Source organism: Silurus aristotelis (genome assembly GCF_946808225.1).
Source record: "Silurus aristotelis genome assembly, chromosome: 19".
In the NCBI taxonomy this organism is placed as follows: domain Eukaryota; kingdom Metazoa; phylum Chordata; class Actinopteri; order Siluriformes; family Siluridae; genus Silurus; species Silurus aristotelis.
The window spans coordinates 10,118,539-10,142,129 of NC_139592.1; the positions used below are offsets into that span (position 1 = coordinate 10,118,539).

The window sequence follows — 23,591 nt, forward strand, 5'->3', positions numbered from 1 at the left end:
TGTATATTATAACTCTCTCTTCATTTAGATCTTATATTGAGTAATAAAAAACGAAAATGTTTTGTTTACCCACTCTGTATGATATCCCCATAATCCAGCAATGTATAAAGGGTATAACATCTAGATTCTTTAATAAAAGACATTTATGAACTTATTGTTTTACAAAACAAATTTAATTCAAAATATTTAATTGAGCAGTATGGTAGTTTTAATGAATATTACATTTAATAATATGCTGCATTTCATATTGGATATATATATATATATATATATATATATATATATATATATATATATATATGTGTGTGTGTGTGTGTGTGTGTGTGTGTGTGTGTGTGTGTGTAACAACATCTGTAATTTCAGGTTTAATTAATTTAATGTCGGTATCTATTTGTTTGAATCATATAATAAACCCCATTTCCTAGCTATTGCTCAAGCTGTCACGTGACGCCTTTGTGATGACGTCACCAAGGAAGTGCAGGCCGCCTTGGTAGACTCCCAAACAGATTCCTCATTACTATCTAGGTGCACTCATAATGTAGTCATCGTAGGATCCAGACACATTTTCAGTGCACTCTATATCAAAACTGTTTTTGCATTTAGACAACTTCACCGGCATTAGTAGAGGAAGAGGGTAGATGCTGTTTCATGCAGAAATCTTATAGTAGACTGTATTTATTTACTGTCATTAACTTGCAGTGTTGGAGTGAGAGAAGCTGCAGCCAGGACAGGTGAGGGATCATGCTTAACTCTAAATGTAAAAGCCTGTGGATTAATGTGATCTTTTCATATAATCAGCTAACAGAGCAATTCTGGGATTAATAATTGTTTTGCATGACTCTGGTCAACGATGTTCCTGAGGTCTTATTGATGTTTTTTCTTTAAGTTTGGCATGAATATTGCTCTATTTTAATACAGTAATAAGAAGACTATATTAATTTTTTTTTATGTCATTGAATCTAATAAGTAAATTGCTACTTTTATTTCTACCAAATACAAATTGTTTTCATATTTACATTCATACAAGTCAATATTTTATGCTTAGAATGTTTACTTCTCCGAAAGCACCTCATATGTAGGTGTTATACTTACTGGCATGTGATTACATTTAACAATTTAATCATAATTTTGAAAAGTCATTTGTGTAACTCCACTCTAAACTCATAATTTTGTTTCCAATACCACATAAGAAGCCAAATATCACATATATAAGCAGAAAGAGGAATGACATGGTCATGAGGTTTAATTATTTGCTTAGAAGACACAAAAATATGTTGTCTTGCTCTTTGAGCTCTAGGTAGACTACCACAGTTCCTTAAAAGATGATGAGGAACCATATTTCAGCTTGTCTGTATACTAAGCCAGTGCTGTTGTTTAACCCTTGGAAACAGTTGTGTGTAGCTTTAAACCCAATCTTCTGTAAAAAGGAAATATATAAGGTCTGTAAGAGTAATGTAAATGTCAGGAATAAAATGCCTTGAGGTGTGCTGTTGGCTGTTGGCTGTTGTAAGGTAACAAGCATGGACCAGGGGGTGTGAGTTAAATGACTGTTGCTACCCAGTGTTTTATTCCAGTTATACCACAGCAATTTACCATCACTAATCATTATTATTTATTAATGAATCAAAAATGTTATCCATTCATACATAAATGTTGTGGGATGTCAATGAAACCACTCCTTCACATGCTCCCTTGAAAAGGTCACGAGTTTCAACTAATGTCCACATCAAACATCAGCAGGGAGGCGACAAGCTTCAGAAACAGCTGATCTTTTTATTCCTGTGCATCAGCCGCTAAAGCTCATACACAATGTTGCTATGGGAACCAACGACTGAAATCACTATTTTGACTGAAGTCACAACACGGTCCCTGTAATTACTTTTTCCCTCCCCAACCTTAAGTTAGATGTGCACATGAACGGAATCTATTGGTCTTCCCATTAGAAGGAAAACAAGAGGGTGGTGAAGGAGTGGTGGGGTTTAAAAGTCTGAGAGCAAAAATGAAAATAAAGTTAAGCAAGTTGTGGATTATCTTGAAATTCGCAGGAATCCGCAAAGGGACCGAATAACAAAACAAAACAAAACTGTGTTTTCTCTAACAGATTTCATTTTTTTCAAAAATCACATTATTATATTATAGTACATAATGTCTAGATGAATTCACTAAGGTACCATAGGGGCCGCGTCCAAAATTCACTTTCATTCAAATTCATTTTCTTAGAACGTAACCTTCTATTTTGACTGCATGTAATACAAACAAATCTCTGCACATCACAAGTTTGTGCAAATCCTGATTAATGTCGTTGGAGTGCTGTTTGAGCACATGGACGAGATTAGATAATCTGATCGCTTGTACAACGCTGTTAGCAGCATAGTCAATACCCTACTTTTGCTTAGAAAATGGTGCTGAATCCTGAATATTGGATTGCTTTGTTTTAAAATATTTCCTAAAATCTGACTGCCATATAGATGACTTTAATATAGATGGCTTTTTCCCTTCACTGAACCTAGGAGACCCAAACCTGTTCCAGCATGACAATGCCCCAGTGCACAAAGTAAGCTTGGAGTTGTTTGCGAATCGAATGGAATATTTTGCAAGACCTCTGAACCCTATTGAACATCTTTGGGATTAATGTGAAAGCTGACTGCATACCAGGTCTCCAGATCTAGACAAGATTTTATTAATGCTCTTATGAGTATTATACCACACTATACCGCACACGGACACTTAACACCACACACGGACACTTTATGGAAAATGACAATCTGGACTCGCACAGCACAGTGCACTTTACATTTTATTTCATACCACACCATACCGCACACAGACACTTTACAGCACACCATACCGCACACGGACACGTTACACCACACCATACCGCACACGGACACTTTACACCACACCATACCGCACACGGACACTTTACACCACACCATACCGCACACGGACACTTTACACCACACCATACCGCACACGGACACTTTACACCACACCATACCGCACACGGACACTTTACACCACACCATACCGCACACGGACACTTTACACCACACCATACCGCACACAGACACTTTATGGACAATTACAAAACCACCTTAAATTGTTTACTGTTTCACTGCTTACTGCCATAAGCATATTCTGTATATACTTATTTTCTCTCATATATATCTCATATATATCTTTATATATTCTTATATTTCATATAGTTTTTATACTTTATTTATCTGCCTTCTTTTTCTTTGTTTTATTTTTCTCCCCATCCTATTCTCTCATGCTGGACCGTCGTAAAAAGCATTTCACTGCATTTCGTACCCTGTATGTATGTGTATGTGACAAATAAAATTTTTTATTGATTTGATTGATTTGATTGATTGATTGATTGATTGATTGAGCACAAATCTCCACAAGCACACTCCAAAATGTAGTTCTTCCCCGAACAGTAGAGGATATTATAAAAGCAAAACTAATGGAATGTGGAATGGGATATTCAAAAAGCACATACAAATCTTATGGTCAGCTGTCTACATACTTTTACCCACATAGTGTATATAAGATCGTCCCTTTATAAGATCGATACCTTTATTCGTCCCACAGTGGGGAAATTTCTGTGTTACAGCAGCAAAGAAAAAGAAATGTGAAAAAATATATGTAAAAAAAAAAGTAAAACCATAATACAGTATATACAACACAATGTATAAATACAAAAGAAGAAAAAGAGACCACCAATAAGTAGTTACTCTATCAAACATATTGCACAAAGGTAATATTGCACGTAATAGGTAATATTGTTTACAATGATTGTTATTGCACATTTATTACATAAAACTTTTTATTTTTTATTATTGCACAGTTAACGCAATAACACTTTACTGTCATCATTATTTGCAGATTAATGTCCCTTGATTAGAACTTTGTTCTAATCAAAGTTGGACACGTGCAGAGACGTCTAATACAAATTATATTGTATTAAATCCAGTTCATTGTTTAGAACTGTTTATGTGGGAATCATAATCATATCGTTTCACTAAACACCAATACAAAGCTGTTATACTGCTTTTCTATGTTTACATAACAGGCTCATTTTAACATGCCATCACCCATAAAAGTTATCGTGGTTGGAGCTGGGAGCCGAGGGGAGACATACTCTGACTATTCCTTCGTGCATCCTGAACGTCTACAAGTACGTCTGACACTTTCTCCTAGAATTTCTTAGTCCACTGTTCAACAATGAGCTCCTAATGAAGACATTATTTTATTCTGTTATGTGTCCACATTAGGTAGTTGGAATTGCTGATCCAAGACCTTTTGCGCGAAAGAAGCTCCAGGAGCGTCACAGCGTGCCAGAAGAAAATGTATTTGATGGTAACAGCTGATCTTTTTCAATATGAGTTACATCAATAATGTGCACTGGTTTAAAACCTATTGCTATTTGTGGTTTTGTTTAGACTGGCACTGTGTAGCAGAAAGGGAGAAGTTTGCAGATGCAGTGTTTATCTGCACTCCTGATCGCCTTCATAAGGTTTGTGGGCTCCCTGACGTGTTCAGTCATATAAATTTTTGATAATGTATTTGCTTTTATTGCGTAAAACTTTTGTAGAGATAGCAATAAGGTTAAAGGGGAAAACCCCTCAACAAACCACCCTAAAAAACCACCAGAATGCTTCAGGGCATCAATTCCACAAGTTTTTCAAACTGAGGATGGCACTCTATTCTTCTACAAGTTATTCCCTCAGTTAGTGTTTAGATGAGAGTGCCATGTATCACTTTGCTCAAAAATGTATCATAATTGTAAGTTTGGTCATTATGGCAATTCCTTATAATGGTCAGTATTTATATAAAACCAGTTTCATAAACCTTGTGCCATTGTAGATGGTGATTTGTGACTTGTATCCAGATAAAAATTCGATTGTTTCCACTAATTGCACTAGTCTGCTTATGAACTTGATTGGAACGGCTAGTTCAGCCCTTCAATGAAGCTATAGTGTAAGAAATTACTATAAGTATGATATTTGTTTTGCAGGACCCTGCAGTAGTTTTGGCGAGAAAGGGTTATCATATACTCTTGGAGAAGCCAATGGCAGTAAGTTTGCTCACACATTCACCACATACTTATTTGAAACTGAGAAAACCATTGCATTGTAATAGATAGATAGGTACACAGCAACGAAATGTTTAGCATCTACCAGAAGTGCAAATATCTATATATATATATATATATATATATATATATATATATATATACAGTGAGGAAAATAAGTATTTGAACACCCTGCTATTTTGCAAGTTCTCCCACTTAGAAATCATGGAGGGGTCTGAAATTGTCATCGTAGGTGCATGTCCACTGTGAGCGACATAATCTAAAAAAAAAAAATCCAGAAATCACAATATATGATTTTTAAACTATTTATTTGTATGATACAGCTGCAAATAAGTATTTGAACACCTGTCTATCAGCTAGAATTCTGACCCTCAAAGACCTGTTAGTCTGCCTTTAAAATGTCCACCTCCACTACATTTATTATCCTAAATTAGATGCACCTGTTTGAGGTCGTTAGCTGCATAAAGACACCTGTCCACCCCATACAATCAGTAAGAATCCAACTACTAACATGGCCAAGACCAAAGAGCTGTCCAAAGACACTAGAGACAAAATTGTACACCTCCACAAGGCTGGAAAGGGCTACGGGGAAATTGCCAAGCAGCTTGGTGAAAAAAGGTCCACTGTTGGAACAATCATTAGAAAATGGAAGAAGCTAAACATGACTTTCAATATCCCTCGGACTGGGGCTCCATGCAAGATCTCACTTTCTGGGGTCTCAATGATCCTAAGGAAGGTGAGAAATCAGCCCAGAACTACACGGTAGGAGCTGGTCAATGACCTGAAAAGAGCTGGGACCACCGTTTCCAAGGTTACTGTTGGTAATACACTAAGACGTCATGGTTTGAAATCATGCATGGCACGGAAGGTTCCCCTGTTAAAACCAGCACATGTCCAGGCACGTCTTAAGTTTGCCAATGACCATTTGGATGATCCAGAGAAGTCATGGGAGACAGATGAGACCAAAATAGAACTTTTGGGTCATAATTCCACTAAACGTGTTTGAAGGAAGAAGACTGATGAGTACCATCCCAAGAACACCATCCCTACTGTGAAGCATGGGGGTGGTAGCATCATGCTTTGGGGGTGTTTTTCTGCACATGGGACAGGGCGACTGCACTGTATTAAGGAGAGGATGACCGGAACCATGTATTTCGAGATTTTGGGGAACAACCTCCTTCCCTCAGTTAGAGCATTGAAGATGGGTCGAGGCTGGGTCTTCCAACATGACAATGACCTGAAGCACACAGCCAGGATAACCAAGGAGTGGCTCTGTAAGAAGCATATCAAGGTTCTGGTGTGGCCTAGCCAGTCTCCAGACCTAAACCCAATAGAGAATCTTTGGAGGGAGCTCAAACTCCGTGTTTCTCAGCGACAGGCCAGAAACCTGACTGATCTAGAGAAGATCTGTGTGGAGGAGTGGGCCAAAATCCCTCCTGCAGTGTGTGCAAACCTGGTGAAAAACTACAGGAAACGTTTGACCTCTGTAATTGCAAACAAACAAATATTAACATTGACTTTCTCAGGTGTTCAAATACTTATTTGCAGCTGTATCATACAAATAAATAGTAAAAAAATCATACATTGTGATTTCTGGATTTTTTTTTTTAGATTATGTTTCTCACAGTGGACATGCACCTACGATGACAATTTCAGACCCCTGCATGATTTTTAAGTGGGAGAACTTGCAAAATAGCAGGGTGTTCAAATACTTATTTTCCTCATTGTATATATATATATATATATATATATATATATATATATACACATATATATGTATATATATACACACACACACACACACACACACACACACACACACATATATATATATATATATATATATATATATATATATATATATATATATATATATATATATATATATAATGTGTGTGTGTGTGTGTGTGTGTTTGTGTGTGTGTAAACCAGTGGTGGGCAGTCAGGGCCAGCAAAGCCTTCCCTGCTGGCCTAAACAGTATCAGAAGCACTGACCTACATTTACAACCTAAATTCTAATATTTATTTTCATGAAATTTTATTAATTTATTCCCAACAGTTTATTTTCTTTATTTTGTAGCGTTTCTTTTGGCTGTACTGCTTCCAGTACGTGCATGTAGATTTTTTGCGAAATCAGATTTTGGCCTCTATGTGCTGCCATGTCAATCTATTCTACCCAGGGCCTGCAAAGTCTGTAATTCTGGCCTTTTTACTGTAGTCTCCTTAAAAAAAACTCTGTTTCTCTAACCAGTCAGATTTCATATTTGCCGCACAGCATCACCGAATAGCATCAGCATTCTTCTCTGATTGGTTGGTCAGAGAAAAACTGTTACAGCCAAGTTATGACTATGCATCTCTGGTGAATAAGTTGTATTTAATTTTTTATGTTTTTTGTCATGTTATTAGACAAATATTGATTTTAAACTGCTCCAGGTGATGTGGGTAGCACAGTTGCGGTTGTAGTGTAGAGGTTTGGGGCTTGCTTTAGTAAAATGGTATTCACACTCCATATGTGAAATGCCTCTCTCTCTGTAATGCCATGCGTTGTTATACTGCATTTTTATATAGTATTGATTGTTTCTATAATTGCGACGTGATAGTGGTGGTATTAAGAGGTGGATTAAGTCCCCACTGGCCCAGGTACCAAATGCACGGCCCGCCACTGGTGTAAATGTATGTACAGTGAATAAATATAAAGGCTATAGCAGTGAAGAGATGTGTAGACATTGTTGAAAAGTACAAGTAAATGGATTTAAGTCTATGGCAGTGAAAAATGTGCAGACACTGTTGTAAAGGTACCACAAGTGGAAGGTTATAAGGCTATGGCATAGATAAAAAATGTGCTAAATAAACAAGTCCACTAAATATATATATATATATATATATAGATAGATAGATAGATAGATAGATAGATAGATAGATAGATAGATAGATAGATAGATAGATAGATAGATAGATAGATAGATAGATACCTACACATAAATAAAATAGTAGTGCAGATGTATGTAAGGCACAGTATGTGTAGAGAAGGAGGAGTATAAAAAATACAATATGTAATATGTACATTGTATGTATAATTGTACAGAAGTTATACACAGTGTTTGTATACTGAACACTGTATTTTTTTTTCTCCCAAAACTTTTAAACACCAAACACACAAAGGACTAGGAGCATGAAATGACTATTATATGACTAATAAATATCAGTGCAACAGCACTTTGAAAGGTCAACTTTTAGAAACTAATTGCAGTGTGAATTAAGTGAGGTTTCAGTAAAATGGTGCAAAATGAAAACGATAAATATCAGTCGTGTCACAGGGAAACTGCCAGTTTACAATTGCTTTAAGCTTCTCATCTGCCAAGTCATCTGCTAAATGTTCTTAATGTAATAGAAACACAATTTTACTTGTATTATGTATGTGAAAGTGTAGTAAGTGTAACTACCTAAAAGTCGATCAAGTTAATTGATTATTTTGAGTTTAGGCTTTTCTAACTCTTCTGTAAAAGTGTTTTCACAGCCTTCCACATTTTTTTGTTTAGTATAATTTCTAATTCAGATTGAACTGATTTCATGACCTTTTCATGATTCGTATTCCTGTCTCCAGGTGACTCTAGAAGATTGCACAGAGATTGCCGAGACTTGCATTCAAAGTGGTGTAGTGCTAATGGTGTGCCATGTTCTCCAATACGACCCATTCATCAGGAAAATAAAAGTAAACACATTTTAGTTGCCTCATTGACTGTTTTTTAATAAGTGACTCCAAGAAAGGTCCCTGTTATCACTGTGAAACCTGGGAAATAAAGAGTGACTTTCATCTTTTAGGTGCTCATTGACAGTGGAGCCATTGGGGACGTCATTCATATTCAGCACTTCGAACCAGTAAGAATTGAGATTATACAATTTAACATTCATAATACAGTGGAACCTCGATATTTGCAACCTCGATAGTTCTCAACTTTTTATTTGAAACCAGACTAAAAGCAACTCGCGAAAAATTTTATAGTTTCGCTAGAATCCGTGAGTGGCTCGAAAGTTCGTTTCAAAACAGTTTGTACTAATAAATTATATAAATATTTTTGAAAAACTATTTTATTATTGAATTCTTACTTAAAGTAATTTACAATTTTTGTTGAGTTTACAGTACATGTACAATTTCCCTTAAAAAAGGAACAATTAAAAAAAGAGAATCAAAACCTCGAGATTATTTTGTTACTCGCGAGGGGTCATAGAACGTAACCCGAGGTTGCACTGTATATGAAGATAATGCAATTCAGATTTGTGTGTATTCATGTGTCTGTTCTTTTTGTCAGGTGGGCTTTTATCACTTTGCTCACTCCTTTGTAAGAGGAAATTGGAGAAATGAGGCAGAAAGCTCGTTTGCACTTTTAGCCAAATCCTGCCATGATCTAGACCTGATTCAGCACTGGGCCGGAGGACGCAGGTTTGAGACATAAATACAACAAGTCTGTTCTATTTGTTAGCTTTGTTTAAAAAATACATGTGGCAAGAGTGTCTGCAGATCTGGAAAAAAAAATCTTATTTTACTTGAATGAATTTCTTGTTTTATGATTTACAGGTGTCTAAAAATTTCCTCATTCGGATCCCTCAGCCATTTCCAAAAAGAAAAAAAGGTTTGTATTTAACTGAATAATGCTGTTTCTGAACCAGACACATGAAGTACAGTGTCAGATCTTAGGGGCAGATCATTTACAGTTACATTGTCCTTATTTACAGCTTCAATCATTTGAAATACACATTTTAACTGACCAGTATTTCAGAAAAGTATCATTATTTGACACTAATTAAAGTTATTCTTAATTTACTTTCTCATGCCTGTCTTGCATATTTGTGGTTGGAGATTTGAATTCTGCCTTCACCCTCTGTGTGCAGCATAAGCAGGGCTTCAAGGGTTTCCTATGTGCATTCTGGTTTCCTCCCAGTCCAAAAACATATGCTGAAACCTGATCTTTATTTCCATATTTTCTGTAGTTTGATTCTGCCCTGTGATGTGTTTGCACCATGCTCGGGTTGCCAGATTGGGCTAGTTTAATATACTCTTTGGCCACCGAGATTTTGTTTTAAACCTGTCATTTATATAATTTGTTTTAAGTACCGCCAGTGTGTCTATGATGCACAGAATCATTTTGATTGTAAGATGTAATGGGAACAGGAATGCATAATGTCTGTTCATAAGCCATATGTAAAATACTTCTTTCCACACATCATATCCGTTCAAAAAACTTTTCCCACACCCGAATGTTTGGCTTTCTTTCAGGTGTTTTTTTTTTTATAGTTTTTTTTTAGATATAACAGGGCTAGAAACTTTTTTGAAATCTGTAAAACCTGGTTAGCCTTTAGAAATAGTTATATGTATAATTTAAAACAAGTACTGTACTGACTGTACTCTTGATGACATGCATGTGCCAAATGTAATAACTTCTCAATTTAATTTAATTTATCATATACATTGATGGCAAAGTCAACCCCTCCTACCAAAACCTATAATTACAATCCACTGTTTATGATGTGTAAAATATCTAAAATAAAGGGTCTGTTTTGTTGTTGTTGTTGTTGTTGTTGTTGTTGTTGTTGTTTTAGCCATCAGGAGCAGCAAGTTGTTGCTTAGATTGTTCTGTAGAGACAGACTGTGCCTATTCTGCAAAGAAAATTTACCTGGACAGAGTTAAAAAGGTAAACATTTTAATCAAACTGAATTTCTTCTACCCCAGGAATCCGAATGCTATGTTTGTTATATTATATTTCTAATACGCATAACCTACGACTATGTGGATTTGGTATTTCGGAAAATATCTCTTGTGAATATTTTTGGTGCTTTATCTGTTTCAGGGATGGGTAAGATGGCCTGTATCAGTTGTGTGCAGCAGTTCAATTCCTGATATTGAGTCAGTAACCGAGGCCTTGAAAACAGGTCCATATGGACGCTGTGTCTATGAGTGTGACAACGATGTGTGCTCAAATCAGGTTAGACATTTTAAGTTAATTGAAAAAACTGGTCATATCTCCGGAAATATACAGTATCATTTAATATATGTGAGCTAAATGTGATATGTTAAAACCCTCTTTTTCTGTTTCAGGTTGTTAATATGGAATTTGAAGGTGGCCTCACGGCTTCTTTTACCATGGTGGCATTTACCGAAGAAATATGTCAACGTAAAACCAGCATCCACGGCAGTAAGGTAGGACATGAGTATATGGCAGTAAATTATATGTATTGGTTTTCTAGTTATTAAATCATTAATTTATTCAGACTCATGATGGATTTAGAGTTTATACCAGTGGTTTATGATGTTTTGTTAAATTTGGCATCTCTGCATATGTTCCACAGGGGGAGTTGACTTACGTTGGTCAGGAGATCAACGTATTCGACTTTCTCACTCAGAAATCCACGAAGCACAAGCTGGATATGAATGTCCCAGGGAGCTTCAGCAAAGGTGGCCATGGTGTTGCAGATTATCATCTTGTTGACACCTTTATTTCATCTTTACTGGTTAGTTACTTATACTTTCTGTTTCTGGAAAACACATGCATGCCTGGGCAAAAATAAATAGACCAAACCCCAGAGGGCTGTTAATGGTATTAAGAACATCATTTACCAGAAAAAGAGCAATATGTAAAAAAAAAGACTACAAAAAAAAAGGAAACAATGCACTACAAAGAAGTCCTTTGGTACTATATGCCTGTATACTTTTGTCAAGTCAAGAGGCTTTTATTTATTTTTTCCTGCAGTAAACAGAAATTCTCGTATGTAGTCTTTTTCTACACAAAGTAAAATTCATATCAATAATTGAAATGTTGAATGTAAAATACATGTTTGGGTGTATAAAATTTTTCAGCTATTCATAAACTCTCTGACACTCATCATTATTGAATGATTATTGAATGTGTGTGTATACAGTATCTCACAAAAGTGAGTACACCCCTCACATTTCAGCAATCATTTTAGTATATATTCAATACTATAGAAATGAAACTTGGATATATTTTAGAGTAGTTAATATGCAGCTTGTATAGCAGTACAAATGTACTGTCCTCTGACAGTAAACATACAGCCATTATAGTTAAAATAACAGAGAAGTGAGTACACTGTAAGTGAACATGTCAAAACTGTGTCCAAAATGTCAATATTTTGTGTGAGCACCATTGTTATCATGCACTGCCTTAATTCTCCTGGGCATTGAATTTACTAGAGCTGCACAGTTTGTTGCTGGGATCCTCTTCCACTCCTCTGTAATGACATCATGGAGCTGCTGGATATTACACACATGGCGCTTCTCGACCTTCAGCTTGAGGATGCCCCACAGGTGCTTAATAGGGTTCAGGTCTGAAGACATACTTGGCCACTCCATCATCTTTACCTTCAACTTCCTCAGCAAAGCAATTGTCATTTTGGTGTGTTTGGGGTTGTTGTTATTATGATGGAACCTGCTGTTCAGACCCAAGGGAGGGCATCATGTTCTGCTTCCAAATTTCACAGTACATGTTGGAATCCATATTGCCCTCTGTGAACCGCAGCTCCCCAGTACCAGCAGCACTCATGTAGCCCCAGACCATGATGTGACCACAACCATGATTGACTGTAGACAAGACACAATTTTCTTGGTACTCCTCACCAGGGCGCAAACAAGTTTATTTTAGTCTTATCAGACCACAGGACACGGTTTCTGTAATTCATGCTCTTGGACAGGTTCTTTAGCAAACTGTTTGCAGGCTTTCTTGTGAGTCAGCTTCAGAAGAGGCTTCCTTCTGGGACGACGGCCATGCAAACCGACTTGTTGCAGTGTGTGGCGTACGGTCTGAGCGCTGACAAGCGGACCTTCCGCTTCTGTAACCTCTAAAGCAATACTGCAGCACTCCTGCGTCTGCCCTTGACGCACAACACAAGGACTCAGTTTGTTTTATCGACCCTTGTGAGGCCTGTTCCTAGTGGAACCCATCTTGGAAAACCTCTGTAAGACCCTGGCACTGTACTGTAACTCAGTTTTCAGGTGTTACTGAACTTTTTATAGCCTCGGACAGCTTTGTGGAGAGCAACAATTCTAATACTCAAATAGTATTATAGTACTATAATACTACTCTATATAGTACTCTATAGTATTGTTCCTTGAGAAGAAATACTAAATAGGTTGCTGAAATGTGAGGTGTGTACTCACTTTTGTGAGATACTGTGTGTGTGTGTGTGTGTGTGTGTGTGTGTGTGTGTGTGTGTGTGTGTGTGTGTGTGTGTGTGTGTGTGTATATATATATATATATATATTTATTTTTTATTTTTTATTTTATTTTATTTATTTATTTATTTTTAACTTATTTAACAAATATTATGGGATTTTATTTTTGTTTTTTATGTTTCATTGCTGTAGAGTGGAAATCCACTGCTGATTCAGTCTGGTCCAAAGGAAACACTGGCGAGTCACAGGCTGGTGTTTGAGGCTGAGCGTTCCCGTCTGGAGAACAGGGTTGTTATGTGTAAAACTTATGATGACTAGATGATGAAGGCCAAAATTCCTTTACATTTTTTTTCAATCCATGCATACATGTAGGAGAAATTGTCCTAGAATAGTCTCTCTCTCTGCTACCAATTATAGTGAAACTAGCCAATCATTGGTGTCTGTGATGTGTTATTTATGCAGAAGAGGGCAGAAAGAACCTTCCTCTAAATGTGTGTTATGATACCCTGCTACCATGGCTGGCTTTTGTGTCTCAAAGGAAACTGCCTTTACACTACCGGCTTAGTATATGTGAGTAAAAGTGGAATAGGGGGTGAGATGTGCAAACAGAATAAGGACAAGTGAAGAAAACTAATAATAATAAAAAAACATGGGCAACATCATCATCATTCTGATTTTCTTTGTTATGGCACATTGTGTTTAATTAGAAATACTTTTTAAAAATGATTTTATTTACAGTGTCTATAAGTAAGTGTTCTAATAAATTAATACTCTGATATCTCTGATTGGAACAAATATAAAACATTTCGAAAATGATTCACTGCACAATTACTGTATGTTTTTCATTCCGCATGTGCCCTTTTAATATGAGTGAGATTTAAATGACCATTGTCTCTATTTATATGAACCATCTTACATGATTACTCTTTCTTGGTGTTGCTGAGTATCTTGTACAAGTAAAGCATGTCATCACGTGTTATTTTGAAGAGCCTGGTTTCCAGGACGCCTTGTACAATGTAGCTCTTGGTAATCCGAGCCAGGTTTATTTCAGGTCAAACTGTAGACTTGTGATTTAAACATTATGGTCTGAGAGTGCTGATATGTAGCACTCTGGCTTTGGAGACTTTGACCTGTGGATGAGGCGTCTTCTTCTGTGTGCCAGAGGTAAAATAGATTTGTTGTAGGTGTCGGAAAGGGTCATATTTTTTTATAAATCATTACTATTTCTTGTTCTGGGTGGTTCTATGGTTGCATGTTGAGGAGGCAGGGTTGGACTTTGACCCAGTAGTTGGGGAAGAGTTTCTGTGAGCTTGCTGTCGTTTTCTAAATCCTGCAGATGGCAGAGTAAACACAACACTGGAGTAAACAAAGGTTTGTCCTCTAGAACACTAAGTACTGTACAAAGAGTTAGTGGCCTGAACAACATTGAGTAAATGCTGTGATGACAGTCGCAGTTTACTTTTGATACACAAGTTCATTAGGTCTCAGGTCCACCTGCCTCCCTGATCATGTGTTTTTGGAGAAGCCTAAGTTGATCCTTGATCTTTGTCCAATCATAGACCATTTGTAAATGTTTTTTATAGCTATAAAAGCAGTTGTTATTTGTCCATCTCTATATGTTAATTGACTATGATGAAGGGTGTACAATATTTGAATACATACTTTGTTACTATAATAAACATTTTCTCTTAGCATATTAATGCTTTTTTTATTATTGAAATTGAATTATCATCTTATTTATGTATTTATATTTATTTTCTTTTTTTGCCAATTTGTTATTAGTAATGATCTCATGCTATACAAGGTCATTAGTGCTGTAATTGTCAATGTGGTTTTGAATATAGTATAAGCCACCAGACTGAGTGGAATATGAGGATGAGAATCCCTGACCATCCCTTAGGAAAGTGTTTCACTCTGCTGCACTCTGCTCCCTGATGGGTCCCTCTACTAAAAGCATGCTTAATATAGCTAATTTGCTACTAATAACTGGCTATATTAAATTGCATTGTGTTCCAGTATCTAAAATAATGGTCTAGGCAGCAACTCCAATTCTGCGATGAATGACATCTTTGGGCAAAAATGTTATAGTTGCTTTAAAACAAATGTAATTCAACCTTTTTCAAATTTAAGGTATTAGAATTTAAGTAAAAAAAATGTCAAACCATGACATTTTGTCAGTAAAAATCTTTACTTTTTAATACTTAAATAGATCTAAAAGTAGCTGTTTGTATGAACTATTTGTGCTTGATCTTAATGTCTACTCTTAGCTATCTGATATTTGCCAAAACTTTGTGAAACTGTATTTTACCCTAGTAACAACCCTGAGACAACGCTTAAACATGATGTATTTGTTGCGGATTTCAACATCGACTGAAACAAACCCTGTCCATTTCCGTGTGTAAAAAAAAACAAAAACTGATTTGCTTTTTGCATTTAGTACTCTGTGGACCTCTCAGTAGAGCAGTGATTAACAAGCTTCCTCTCCAACCTTGAGATCTCCTAAAGCAGACAAATAAACAGATGTGGTTTTGTTTAAACTTTAAGTGACTGAATTGTTGCCCTCTTTCTTTTTAAGCATGCTAATGTTTGTTGTTTTTTGTCCAGTTGCTTTTGCAATGAATCCTGAAACTGATGTTTCATGCTCCACAGATGTTCTGTTTTAATAATACAGGTTAAATAGCAGAATAAAATGAATGAGACATCATGTGTTCTACTAAGATGAATAGACACAAAGATGTTGACAGATCACATGCTGTGTTTCCTTACAGTAATGCACTCATTTCTCAATCATAATTAAAGCTTTAGTTTAAGGCTAAGTACATAAATAAAAGCAGAAACCCAGCTGTGGTCAAATCAAGTCAAAATTACTAAAGCATGTATATTTTTTTAAATCCTAAGTGTTGTATATAATATTATACAGCTTTGCTTTCAATAACTTCATAAGACAAAAAATATAAATGATCAAAGATCTTAGATCAAAGATTTTGTTTGAAAGTAAGGGTGAAAATGATCAATAATATACTGGGAACATGAAAGATCTTTCTATTTATAAATAATTTTTCAATAATCCGTTTACTTAGTATCTCTCTGATGTGGTCTCTTGCTACTGTGGGTTGCAATTTTTTTAAGATTTTAACACTAGGACTGGTTTATCATTGGAGACATGCATACTTTCCTTATTTACTAGACACACTATTTGGTCTGCGTTGTAAGCATTCAGTTAGAGACTAGCTTATTTTGTCCACAAAGTGTGTGTATTAACTGATCTAGAGTTAGAAGTGCAGTAGGTTGTTTTAAAGGAGATACAGGGAGCCTGGATTGATTTGAAGCTCTGATTACTTTTTGTGTAGAGTTTTATATGTTGTCCCTCTGTCATGTCCTATGAGTTCTCAGGTTTCCTTCTTCACCCTGAAAACCGTCTCCCATGGTCTAAATGTTGAGTTTATGGTGCCTTGCAATGATTAAGATAAAATGCATACTGAAGATGAATGAATAAATGAATGAGCATTAAACACCCCACATTCTGTCTACGGATTTGTTATATATTTTGTATTCTATATATAATTATTGCTGCATTTTTTTTTTTTACATCATGGCCATTCTGAAAATGAAAAAAAATATAGATGGACATATAAATATATTGGCGAGCCTCCTGTCAGCTGACAAATGATCAGTCCACAGGAAATTCTGTGGGAACATTCTGGGCTTCCAAAATAAAAACTGGGATGATTATGAAAGAACTGGCCAACCCCCAACTGACTATGCTAGATTAGTTTAAAAAAAAAACTATTTTTATTTTCTCAGTTCTAAGACATCATTTCTAGGAACATAATGGTTATACGGTATATTGTAATGTGTTCATAATGTCTAGTGTATGCAAAATGCAAGGTTTGTTTTGATTCAGCTCTGTTTTGTTCGTGCTTATGTATTTGATATTCATTCATTCATTCATTCATTCACTTCCGCTTATCCGTAATTCGGGTCACGGGGGCAGCAGTCTAAGCAGGCCCCCGCCTTCGACTGCTGCCCAATCCTCACAGCACCGTCCCTTACGGTCCCTCCTGCAGGTGGTGAGCCCACGGGAAGGCGGCCCCACGTCACTCCGACGTCACGGACCTTGATATTTCCCTCGTAAGGGACCCCCGGAGCATAGAGGGTTAAGGGCCTTGCTCAAGGGCCCAAGAGTGGCAGCTTGGCGATACCGGGGCTTGAACCCCAGACCTTCCGATCTGCAACCCAGCGCCTTAACCGCTGGAGCCACCACTCCCCCGTATGTATTTGATATTGCTTTTTTTAATTTAAATCCAATGAGGTTTATAGCATATTGACCTATTTTGAGTAAACAACATTACAAAATTCTCAAAAAAATCTAAATAAAACTTAGAGGTTACTAGTCTAATCTACCTCTGTACACAGGTCAAACATACATTGATTTGGTAGATGCACCCCCTTCCCCCTTTTCTAATTTCAGTCTAAATTTAGTGTCTTCAATCTTCTGTACTGATTTGTTGATATTCTGTAACCACTAATGTGTCATAAAGCTGCTACTCATTTTTCAACTCTGACACACATGTGACTGTGAAGGTGGGAAAATAGGCGTATTCACCTGATGATGCAACATTTCCAATTCTTTCCTATAATCTAATGAAATCTGGGCTCTCCACCCAGTAGCTCACATGGAAACATTTCTTATATTGTCACAGAGAAAAATCATCAAAGAAAATTGGTCATGGAAACAAGCTTTATTTTTGAAATCAAAGAGCTTAACATAACGAGTCTTAAGGGCAGGGCACAGAGGAAATGTGTGTCATTCAAGTTTGTGTCATCATTAACAGGAACCTCACTCGTTATTTAGTATTTTCATTCAGGAATTTGGTTAGAACCTTTATTATGAATGAGTACAAAAAAAAAAAAAGGGAATTTTTTAGTTTAACTTGGCCACTATTGGGGAATGACTTCAGTCGTATGAGTCATATTTGTCTACACTGCTGATTTGCATAGTCAAATACGCCTTCGTTTCTGATGCAATCGATTACATCATGTTAAGAAGTTTATTACATTTTTCATACATTTATATTTATTTAACAAAACACTCATCTTCAAAATATGTAAAGACTGAGCACTCCTGTGAAACATGACTTTGTAAGTAAGCATGAGTCACAGGATATAAGCCACAAGGCTTAGGCTGGAATGAAAGAGGAAGCAGCCTCCATGTTCGCCAGCGCAAACTTCTGCCAATGATTTGGGTGGAAATGTGCAATGCTGAAATCCACAGGGATTCCGGCCACTGCTTCCGCACTTGATCCAGATCCACACATGACTAAGCACTCCTTCACACATAATGCTTTATCTGCCTGCCCTGGCTGTGAATAATGATGAGAACATTTAAAACAAAAAAGTTAGAAAATGGAAAGAAAGGAAATTAAAATCAATGAAAGCAATAATAAAAAAGAAGAAACAGTACAGGAAGACTAGTTTCGTTTTATGCCAGGAAGATAAATTGTACTTAGACATAATATTATTTAATTATTAATTATTTAAATCTTTCCGCCTAAGTAAATTAGTAAGGAATTTAAGAACGGTGTTGTGTTTGGCCTCCAACTTGAAAATGTTGCAATGTGGAAAACAAAGGCCCATATATACAGGGGTCGTGGTCAGGTGTTCACACACTTTTGCCCATGAAGCGCATGGACCGTCCTCTCCATGTCACTTGGCTCACTATTAAACACAAGCTTTTTGACATATTTGTCATTCTGACACTCTTAACTAAGTGTCTTACCTAAGCTGCTTTTCAGATCAGATCTGAATATGGTCATGGTACATTTTTACTATCTTGTTGCCTATTTTTATGGATAATTTAGTGGTCCAGGAAGTTCAAAAACTACTTAAGTAAAAATTGGTTTGTATACCATTCTGGCGATATCTATGCAGCAATCCAAAACTGCAAAAAAAAAAAAAGGTTTTCAGCAGGAATACTGTTACATTTTTGTTTATTTTTACATTATGATTATACAGGATGATATGCAATATAGTATACAGTAACATTTAGTAGTAACATTTATAGTATATAACACAAAAAAAGGGGTTTTGTAAAAACTTTATTCATTATTCAGTTTGTAACTTATATGTTAAGCAACGTCCACACACAACAGTATCGACTCAGTAGTCTTTATAATGTGGTCTCACTCTTTTATGCTGCTTCTGTCTTTTATGCTCTGACCCCATCTCCTTAGAGGAACAAATAAATCTTGGAGTAGATTAATGTGTTGGCATTTTCCACACAATCCTCTGCGGAAGGAACCCTGCTGGCTGCGCAGACTTCATGCCCTTTCTGTAGCCATGAAATGCGGGTAATTGAGTTGCCCATCCTTCTATTGCTGTATCCCAGGCAAACAGCCTTAATTTTGCTTTTTCTTTTCCAAGCCCCCACCTACTGCCTTTAATTATTGCTGCTTGCCATGAAGGCATTTGCTTTCAACCCAGAATCTCATTAATCCCTGCTACTTCCTCGCCCACAAACTTAGTTGAATGACATCCCAGGAAATTCTATATGCCTTAAGAATATATTTGATTGTGTTTTCTGTCCTACATTGAGTAAAAAATGTGTAATCTACATTATTACTGAAACTCAAAATATTATAGTTTGTGTGCTTAACACAAGATTTCTTTTTATTGAAAAAGGAAATCTTATCCATAAGGACATTCTAATTGTGTTTTTGTTTTATGGGGACAATGTCTGCCCAAATAATACATATTCAATTATAAATAAAATAGATTTCTTTTTTTTTAAATCATGAAAAAGCTTTGCAATTTACTTCAATAGATCCTTTTGGGTTTTTTTCCCAAGTACTCAAAAAAAAGGCACCGTTGTGTCCAGAATGAGACCACAGAAACACCTTTAGTTTAAATTTAGTTTTAGCTACTTTCACAGAATTCCTTCTAGATGAGATAAATAACACTGGGGTCATTTGCATCTGATTGCATATTCATTTGTCCTGTGTGTGTGTGTGTGTGTGTGTGTGTGTGTGTGTGTGTGTGTGTGTGTGTGTGTGTGTGTGTGTGTGTATGTGTGTGTGTTCATGTCAAAGGCTTCCTGATCTTGTGGTGCCATGAAGTGAAAGGACCAACCAGTGTTTGTGTTTCGCCCAACCCTTGAGTCCTGATTGGTGCTGTTGGTTACAAAGGAGCTTACTCAGTAGAAAAATGCAGTGGGTGTCTTGAGCCATCACAGCCTATTAGAGCAATAAAAGCCAAAGCTACTCAACAGCCCAGTCAGGTTCCACCACCTAAACTCAATCATGCAATAAGAGACTGAAGGAGGTTTGTGCATATTTCTACAAATCATGTACTGATTCACCCGATCAGTCGATGGTCATACAGCAGAAGAATGTGTGATATTGTTTAAGAAAAAAAAAAAACTTCTAGTGAACAATCTTCAATAAACAGTGCATACAGTAGATTTGATTTGTAAAATTTTTTTTTTTTGCAGACATTTTTTTCAAACTGTTTCACAAATTAACAACAATATACTTTAAACTTCTGGATGTTTAAAAAGCTGACAGCTAAAAAAATTCTGACCAGACACAAACATAGCTGCATACATACATCTATGAGTGTGTGTTTGTGTAACCATGGGATTTTCTGTGTCTTTCATTGTACTGTGGAATAATAGTAGTAATAATACTTATACTGTTGCTAATAATAATAATATTAATAATAAAAAAAGATGAGGTAGAAGAACAAGAAGAAGTCTTAAAATACTTTATATTTAAAAGATAAAAAAATATATAAAAAATGTATGATTAAGACAATCTACAATCCCGTATACATAGACTCAAAATATTTGAGTATATAAAACAAAATATATTTAAAGGCACATACCCTATTAATCCACAGTTAAAACACTTTAAAACACTGCATTTGTAACTAGCGAACAACATGTTCCATTGACTAATCTGTAAACTGCAAATTATTTTTGGGATTAACAGAAGGCCAACCCCATCTGAACAAAACATTAGAGCTACTACATAGCTTTTAGAGATCGGTAGAGTTGTCATGTCATGTAAACTGACTTGTTTTTGGGTAAGCATACTGCATGCAGAACTTGAACACATTAGTAGTATAATCTAGAGGTTTTTAAAAAAAAGGTTGTGTTGGAGATGAATTATAAATAATTACATTTAAACAAATAAATAACAGTTCAGAAAGCCCCAGCTGAGTGATGAATTAATCATGTGAAGTAAACTATCTCAAAAGAATTCCAGATTCCAGGTGACACTTCACTTAGGGGTCACTTCTACTGGTAACATCTGGGAAATGCATAAAAATAAATCTAAATGAATAACATTAAAATGAATGTTATGATATTCTTTTGGTTACTATATGAACTGTATATTGTTACTAAGTTACATAAAAGCTTTATTACATATGTGAAATCATTTGTGCTCTATACTGATATACCGATTTTCCAGATTTGCCTTGAGGAGAGAAGGAATCTCTGGGCGCCTCAGAAGAAAGGTACAGCTCAACTCATATGGTTTTCGTATTTGTTCAGATTTGTGTCATGAAATAGCAATCAAACCTGGAGTTTACTGCAAAAGCAATTTGTGGCTTTTTGTATATTGGTCCACCTCTACCTAGAATCACTCAATTCTGACCACAGACCATGTCCATTCGAGAGAGGCTCAATATTTTAGATTTGATGTGTCATCTGCTGATTTTCACAGTAGCTCTTGTATCGAGGGTTAATATTCCTGCCATTCATGCCTTTGCAGAAAGGCTGACAAAACCAAAAGCCTAAACCTCCAGTACTCATATTAATGTTACAATAAGATGTATTATTTAAATTGAAATTCATTGCATTTCTTATGCAATAATTAGCAGGGGAAAAATCACTGCTTCTCTAATCTGAAAGAGATTATGTCAAATGTATAAAATCTTTTTTTTTTTTTTTTACCTATGATGAATGACTAACTTTGTGTCTTTGACAGCAATTCAAGAAGGTTGTTGATATATGATTCATGGCACTAGCAGCTGTGTGTGGGACTGAGGCCCATGAACAGGAAATGAGTTGACCCTACGAATGGGAGTTTGGCCCACCCTAGCATAACCCCCACAGCTCCCAGGCTTGCTAAACTATTGTCCCTGTCCTTGGGGATGAGAAGCAACAAATCATGGAGCTTAAAAGGAAATATTTACGCTTGTTGACTATGTGATGTACTTTCATCTTATAGGGGCATGCTGTGATTTTTTTGTTTAATATTACCTTTGATTCATTCCTGTGTGTATGTTTGTATATATATATATATATATATATATATATATATATATATATATATATATATATATATATATATATATATATATATATATATATATATATATATACACACACACACACACACACACACACACACACACACACACACATATATACTGTATATATTTAGGCTAAGAAGCCTAATGTCAGATTACTTTGTCTCTTTTCTAACTTGTAATTCCTACAATTACTTCTTTGAACTTTGAACACTGACTCTTTCACAATTGACAGTTAAAATGTACAGTGCTTTAGGACCATCTTCTGTTTCATTACTTATTTTATATGTACACTCACTAGGACTTTGGTCACCCCTAATACATACTGACATGACGAGCTTAGTGTTCTCTATGGTTTTGCTTTCAGTGCTGCTGCTGTAATGAGAAGCGCAGTCATTGGAACACAACCAGCTTGTGACCAGACTGAAAAATAAAACATACACTGCGTCAACAGGACATGAATTGCAGATTCTGCGAAAGCACGTAAGCTTCCACAGAGCTGCCCCTTCTCCCGCTTTTCTACGCCCACATGCACTTACAAAACTGCTCAACTCAACATTCTGCTGCCACACACAACCGCTAAAAAGGATCGATTATAGCAATAATTAGAATGACAGAAATAACCAGAATGACCAGAAATACCAAAAGTAACTGAGGCACTACTGTAAGTTTACTAAAGTGGTGGAAAATACTTATTAGGAATTACTTATTTTATGCTGATGTATATGTTGTTTTAAAAACCTTTGTTGTTGCAGAATTGTAATAGTCTGGAAATGACAGTCCACGAGAACAGCTTTAGCGTTCTCGTGTTGATGCCTTGAGATGATTTTTGACATAACATTAAAAAGAATACTGTACAAGAAAAAGACATATATAAAGCAGTTTCTGCTTACTTCAATGGTACATCAGACATATAGTCTTCCTCAGGAAAATTGAGCAAAATTGTGATTCAAATAGTCTACAACTAGAGCAACTGTTTTTATCACAATGTG

The 23,591-nt window shown here is 36.0% G+C and overlaps 1 protein-coding gene and 1 long non-coding RNA gene across 3 annotated transcripts; both read left to right on the top strand.

Moving 5' to 3' along the window:
* Window positions 1-455: 455 nt before the first annotated feature.
* Window positions 456-15,699, top strand: LOC310741762 (putative oxidoreductase YteT). 2 transcript variants are annotated; one of them, XM_083569977.1, is made up of 14 exons: window positions 456-731; window positions 4,076-4,180; window positions 4,278-4,362; window positions 4,446-4,519; window positions 5,021-5,080; window positions 8,703-8,810; window positions 8,921-8,977; window positions 9,409-9,539; window positions 9,675-9,729; window positions 10,697-10,789; window positions 10,946-11,080; window positions 11,194-11,295; window positions 11,445-11,606; window positions 13,477-15,699. In XM_083569977.1, exons 2-14 carry the CDS (start codon window positions 4,088-4,090, stop codon window positions 13,600-13,602), a joined length of 1,281 nt encoding a protein of 426 aa, XP_083426103.1. In that variant the 5' UTR covers window positions 456-731; window positions 4,076-4,087; the 3' UTR covers window positions 13,603-15,699. The 2 variants fall into 2 exon arrangements, with proteins under 2 accessions (XP_083426103.1, XP_083426104.1); XM_083569978.1 differs by lacking the exon at window positions 10,697-10,789 and having other exon boundaries at window positions 475-731.
* Window positions 15,700-19,079: 3,380 nt separating this feature from the next.
* On the top strand, window positions 19,080-22,560 carry LOC310741927. The gene is made up of 3 exons (XR_014538104.1): window positions 19,080-19,634; window positions 20,373-20,604; window positions 21,756-22,560. It is a non-coding gene; the product is annotated as an uncharacterized lncRNA (long non-coding RNA).
* The last annotated feature ends 1,031 nt before the right edge of the window (window positions 22,561-23,591 follow it).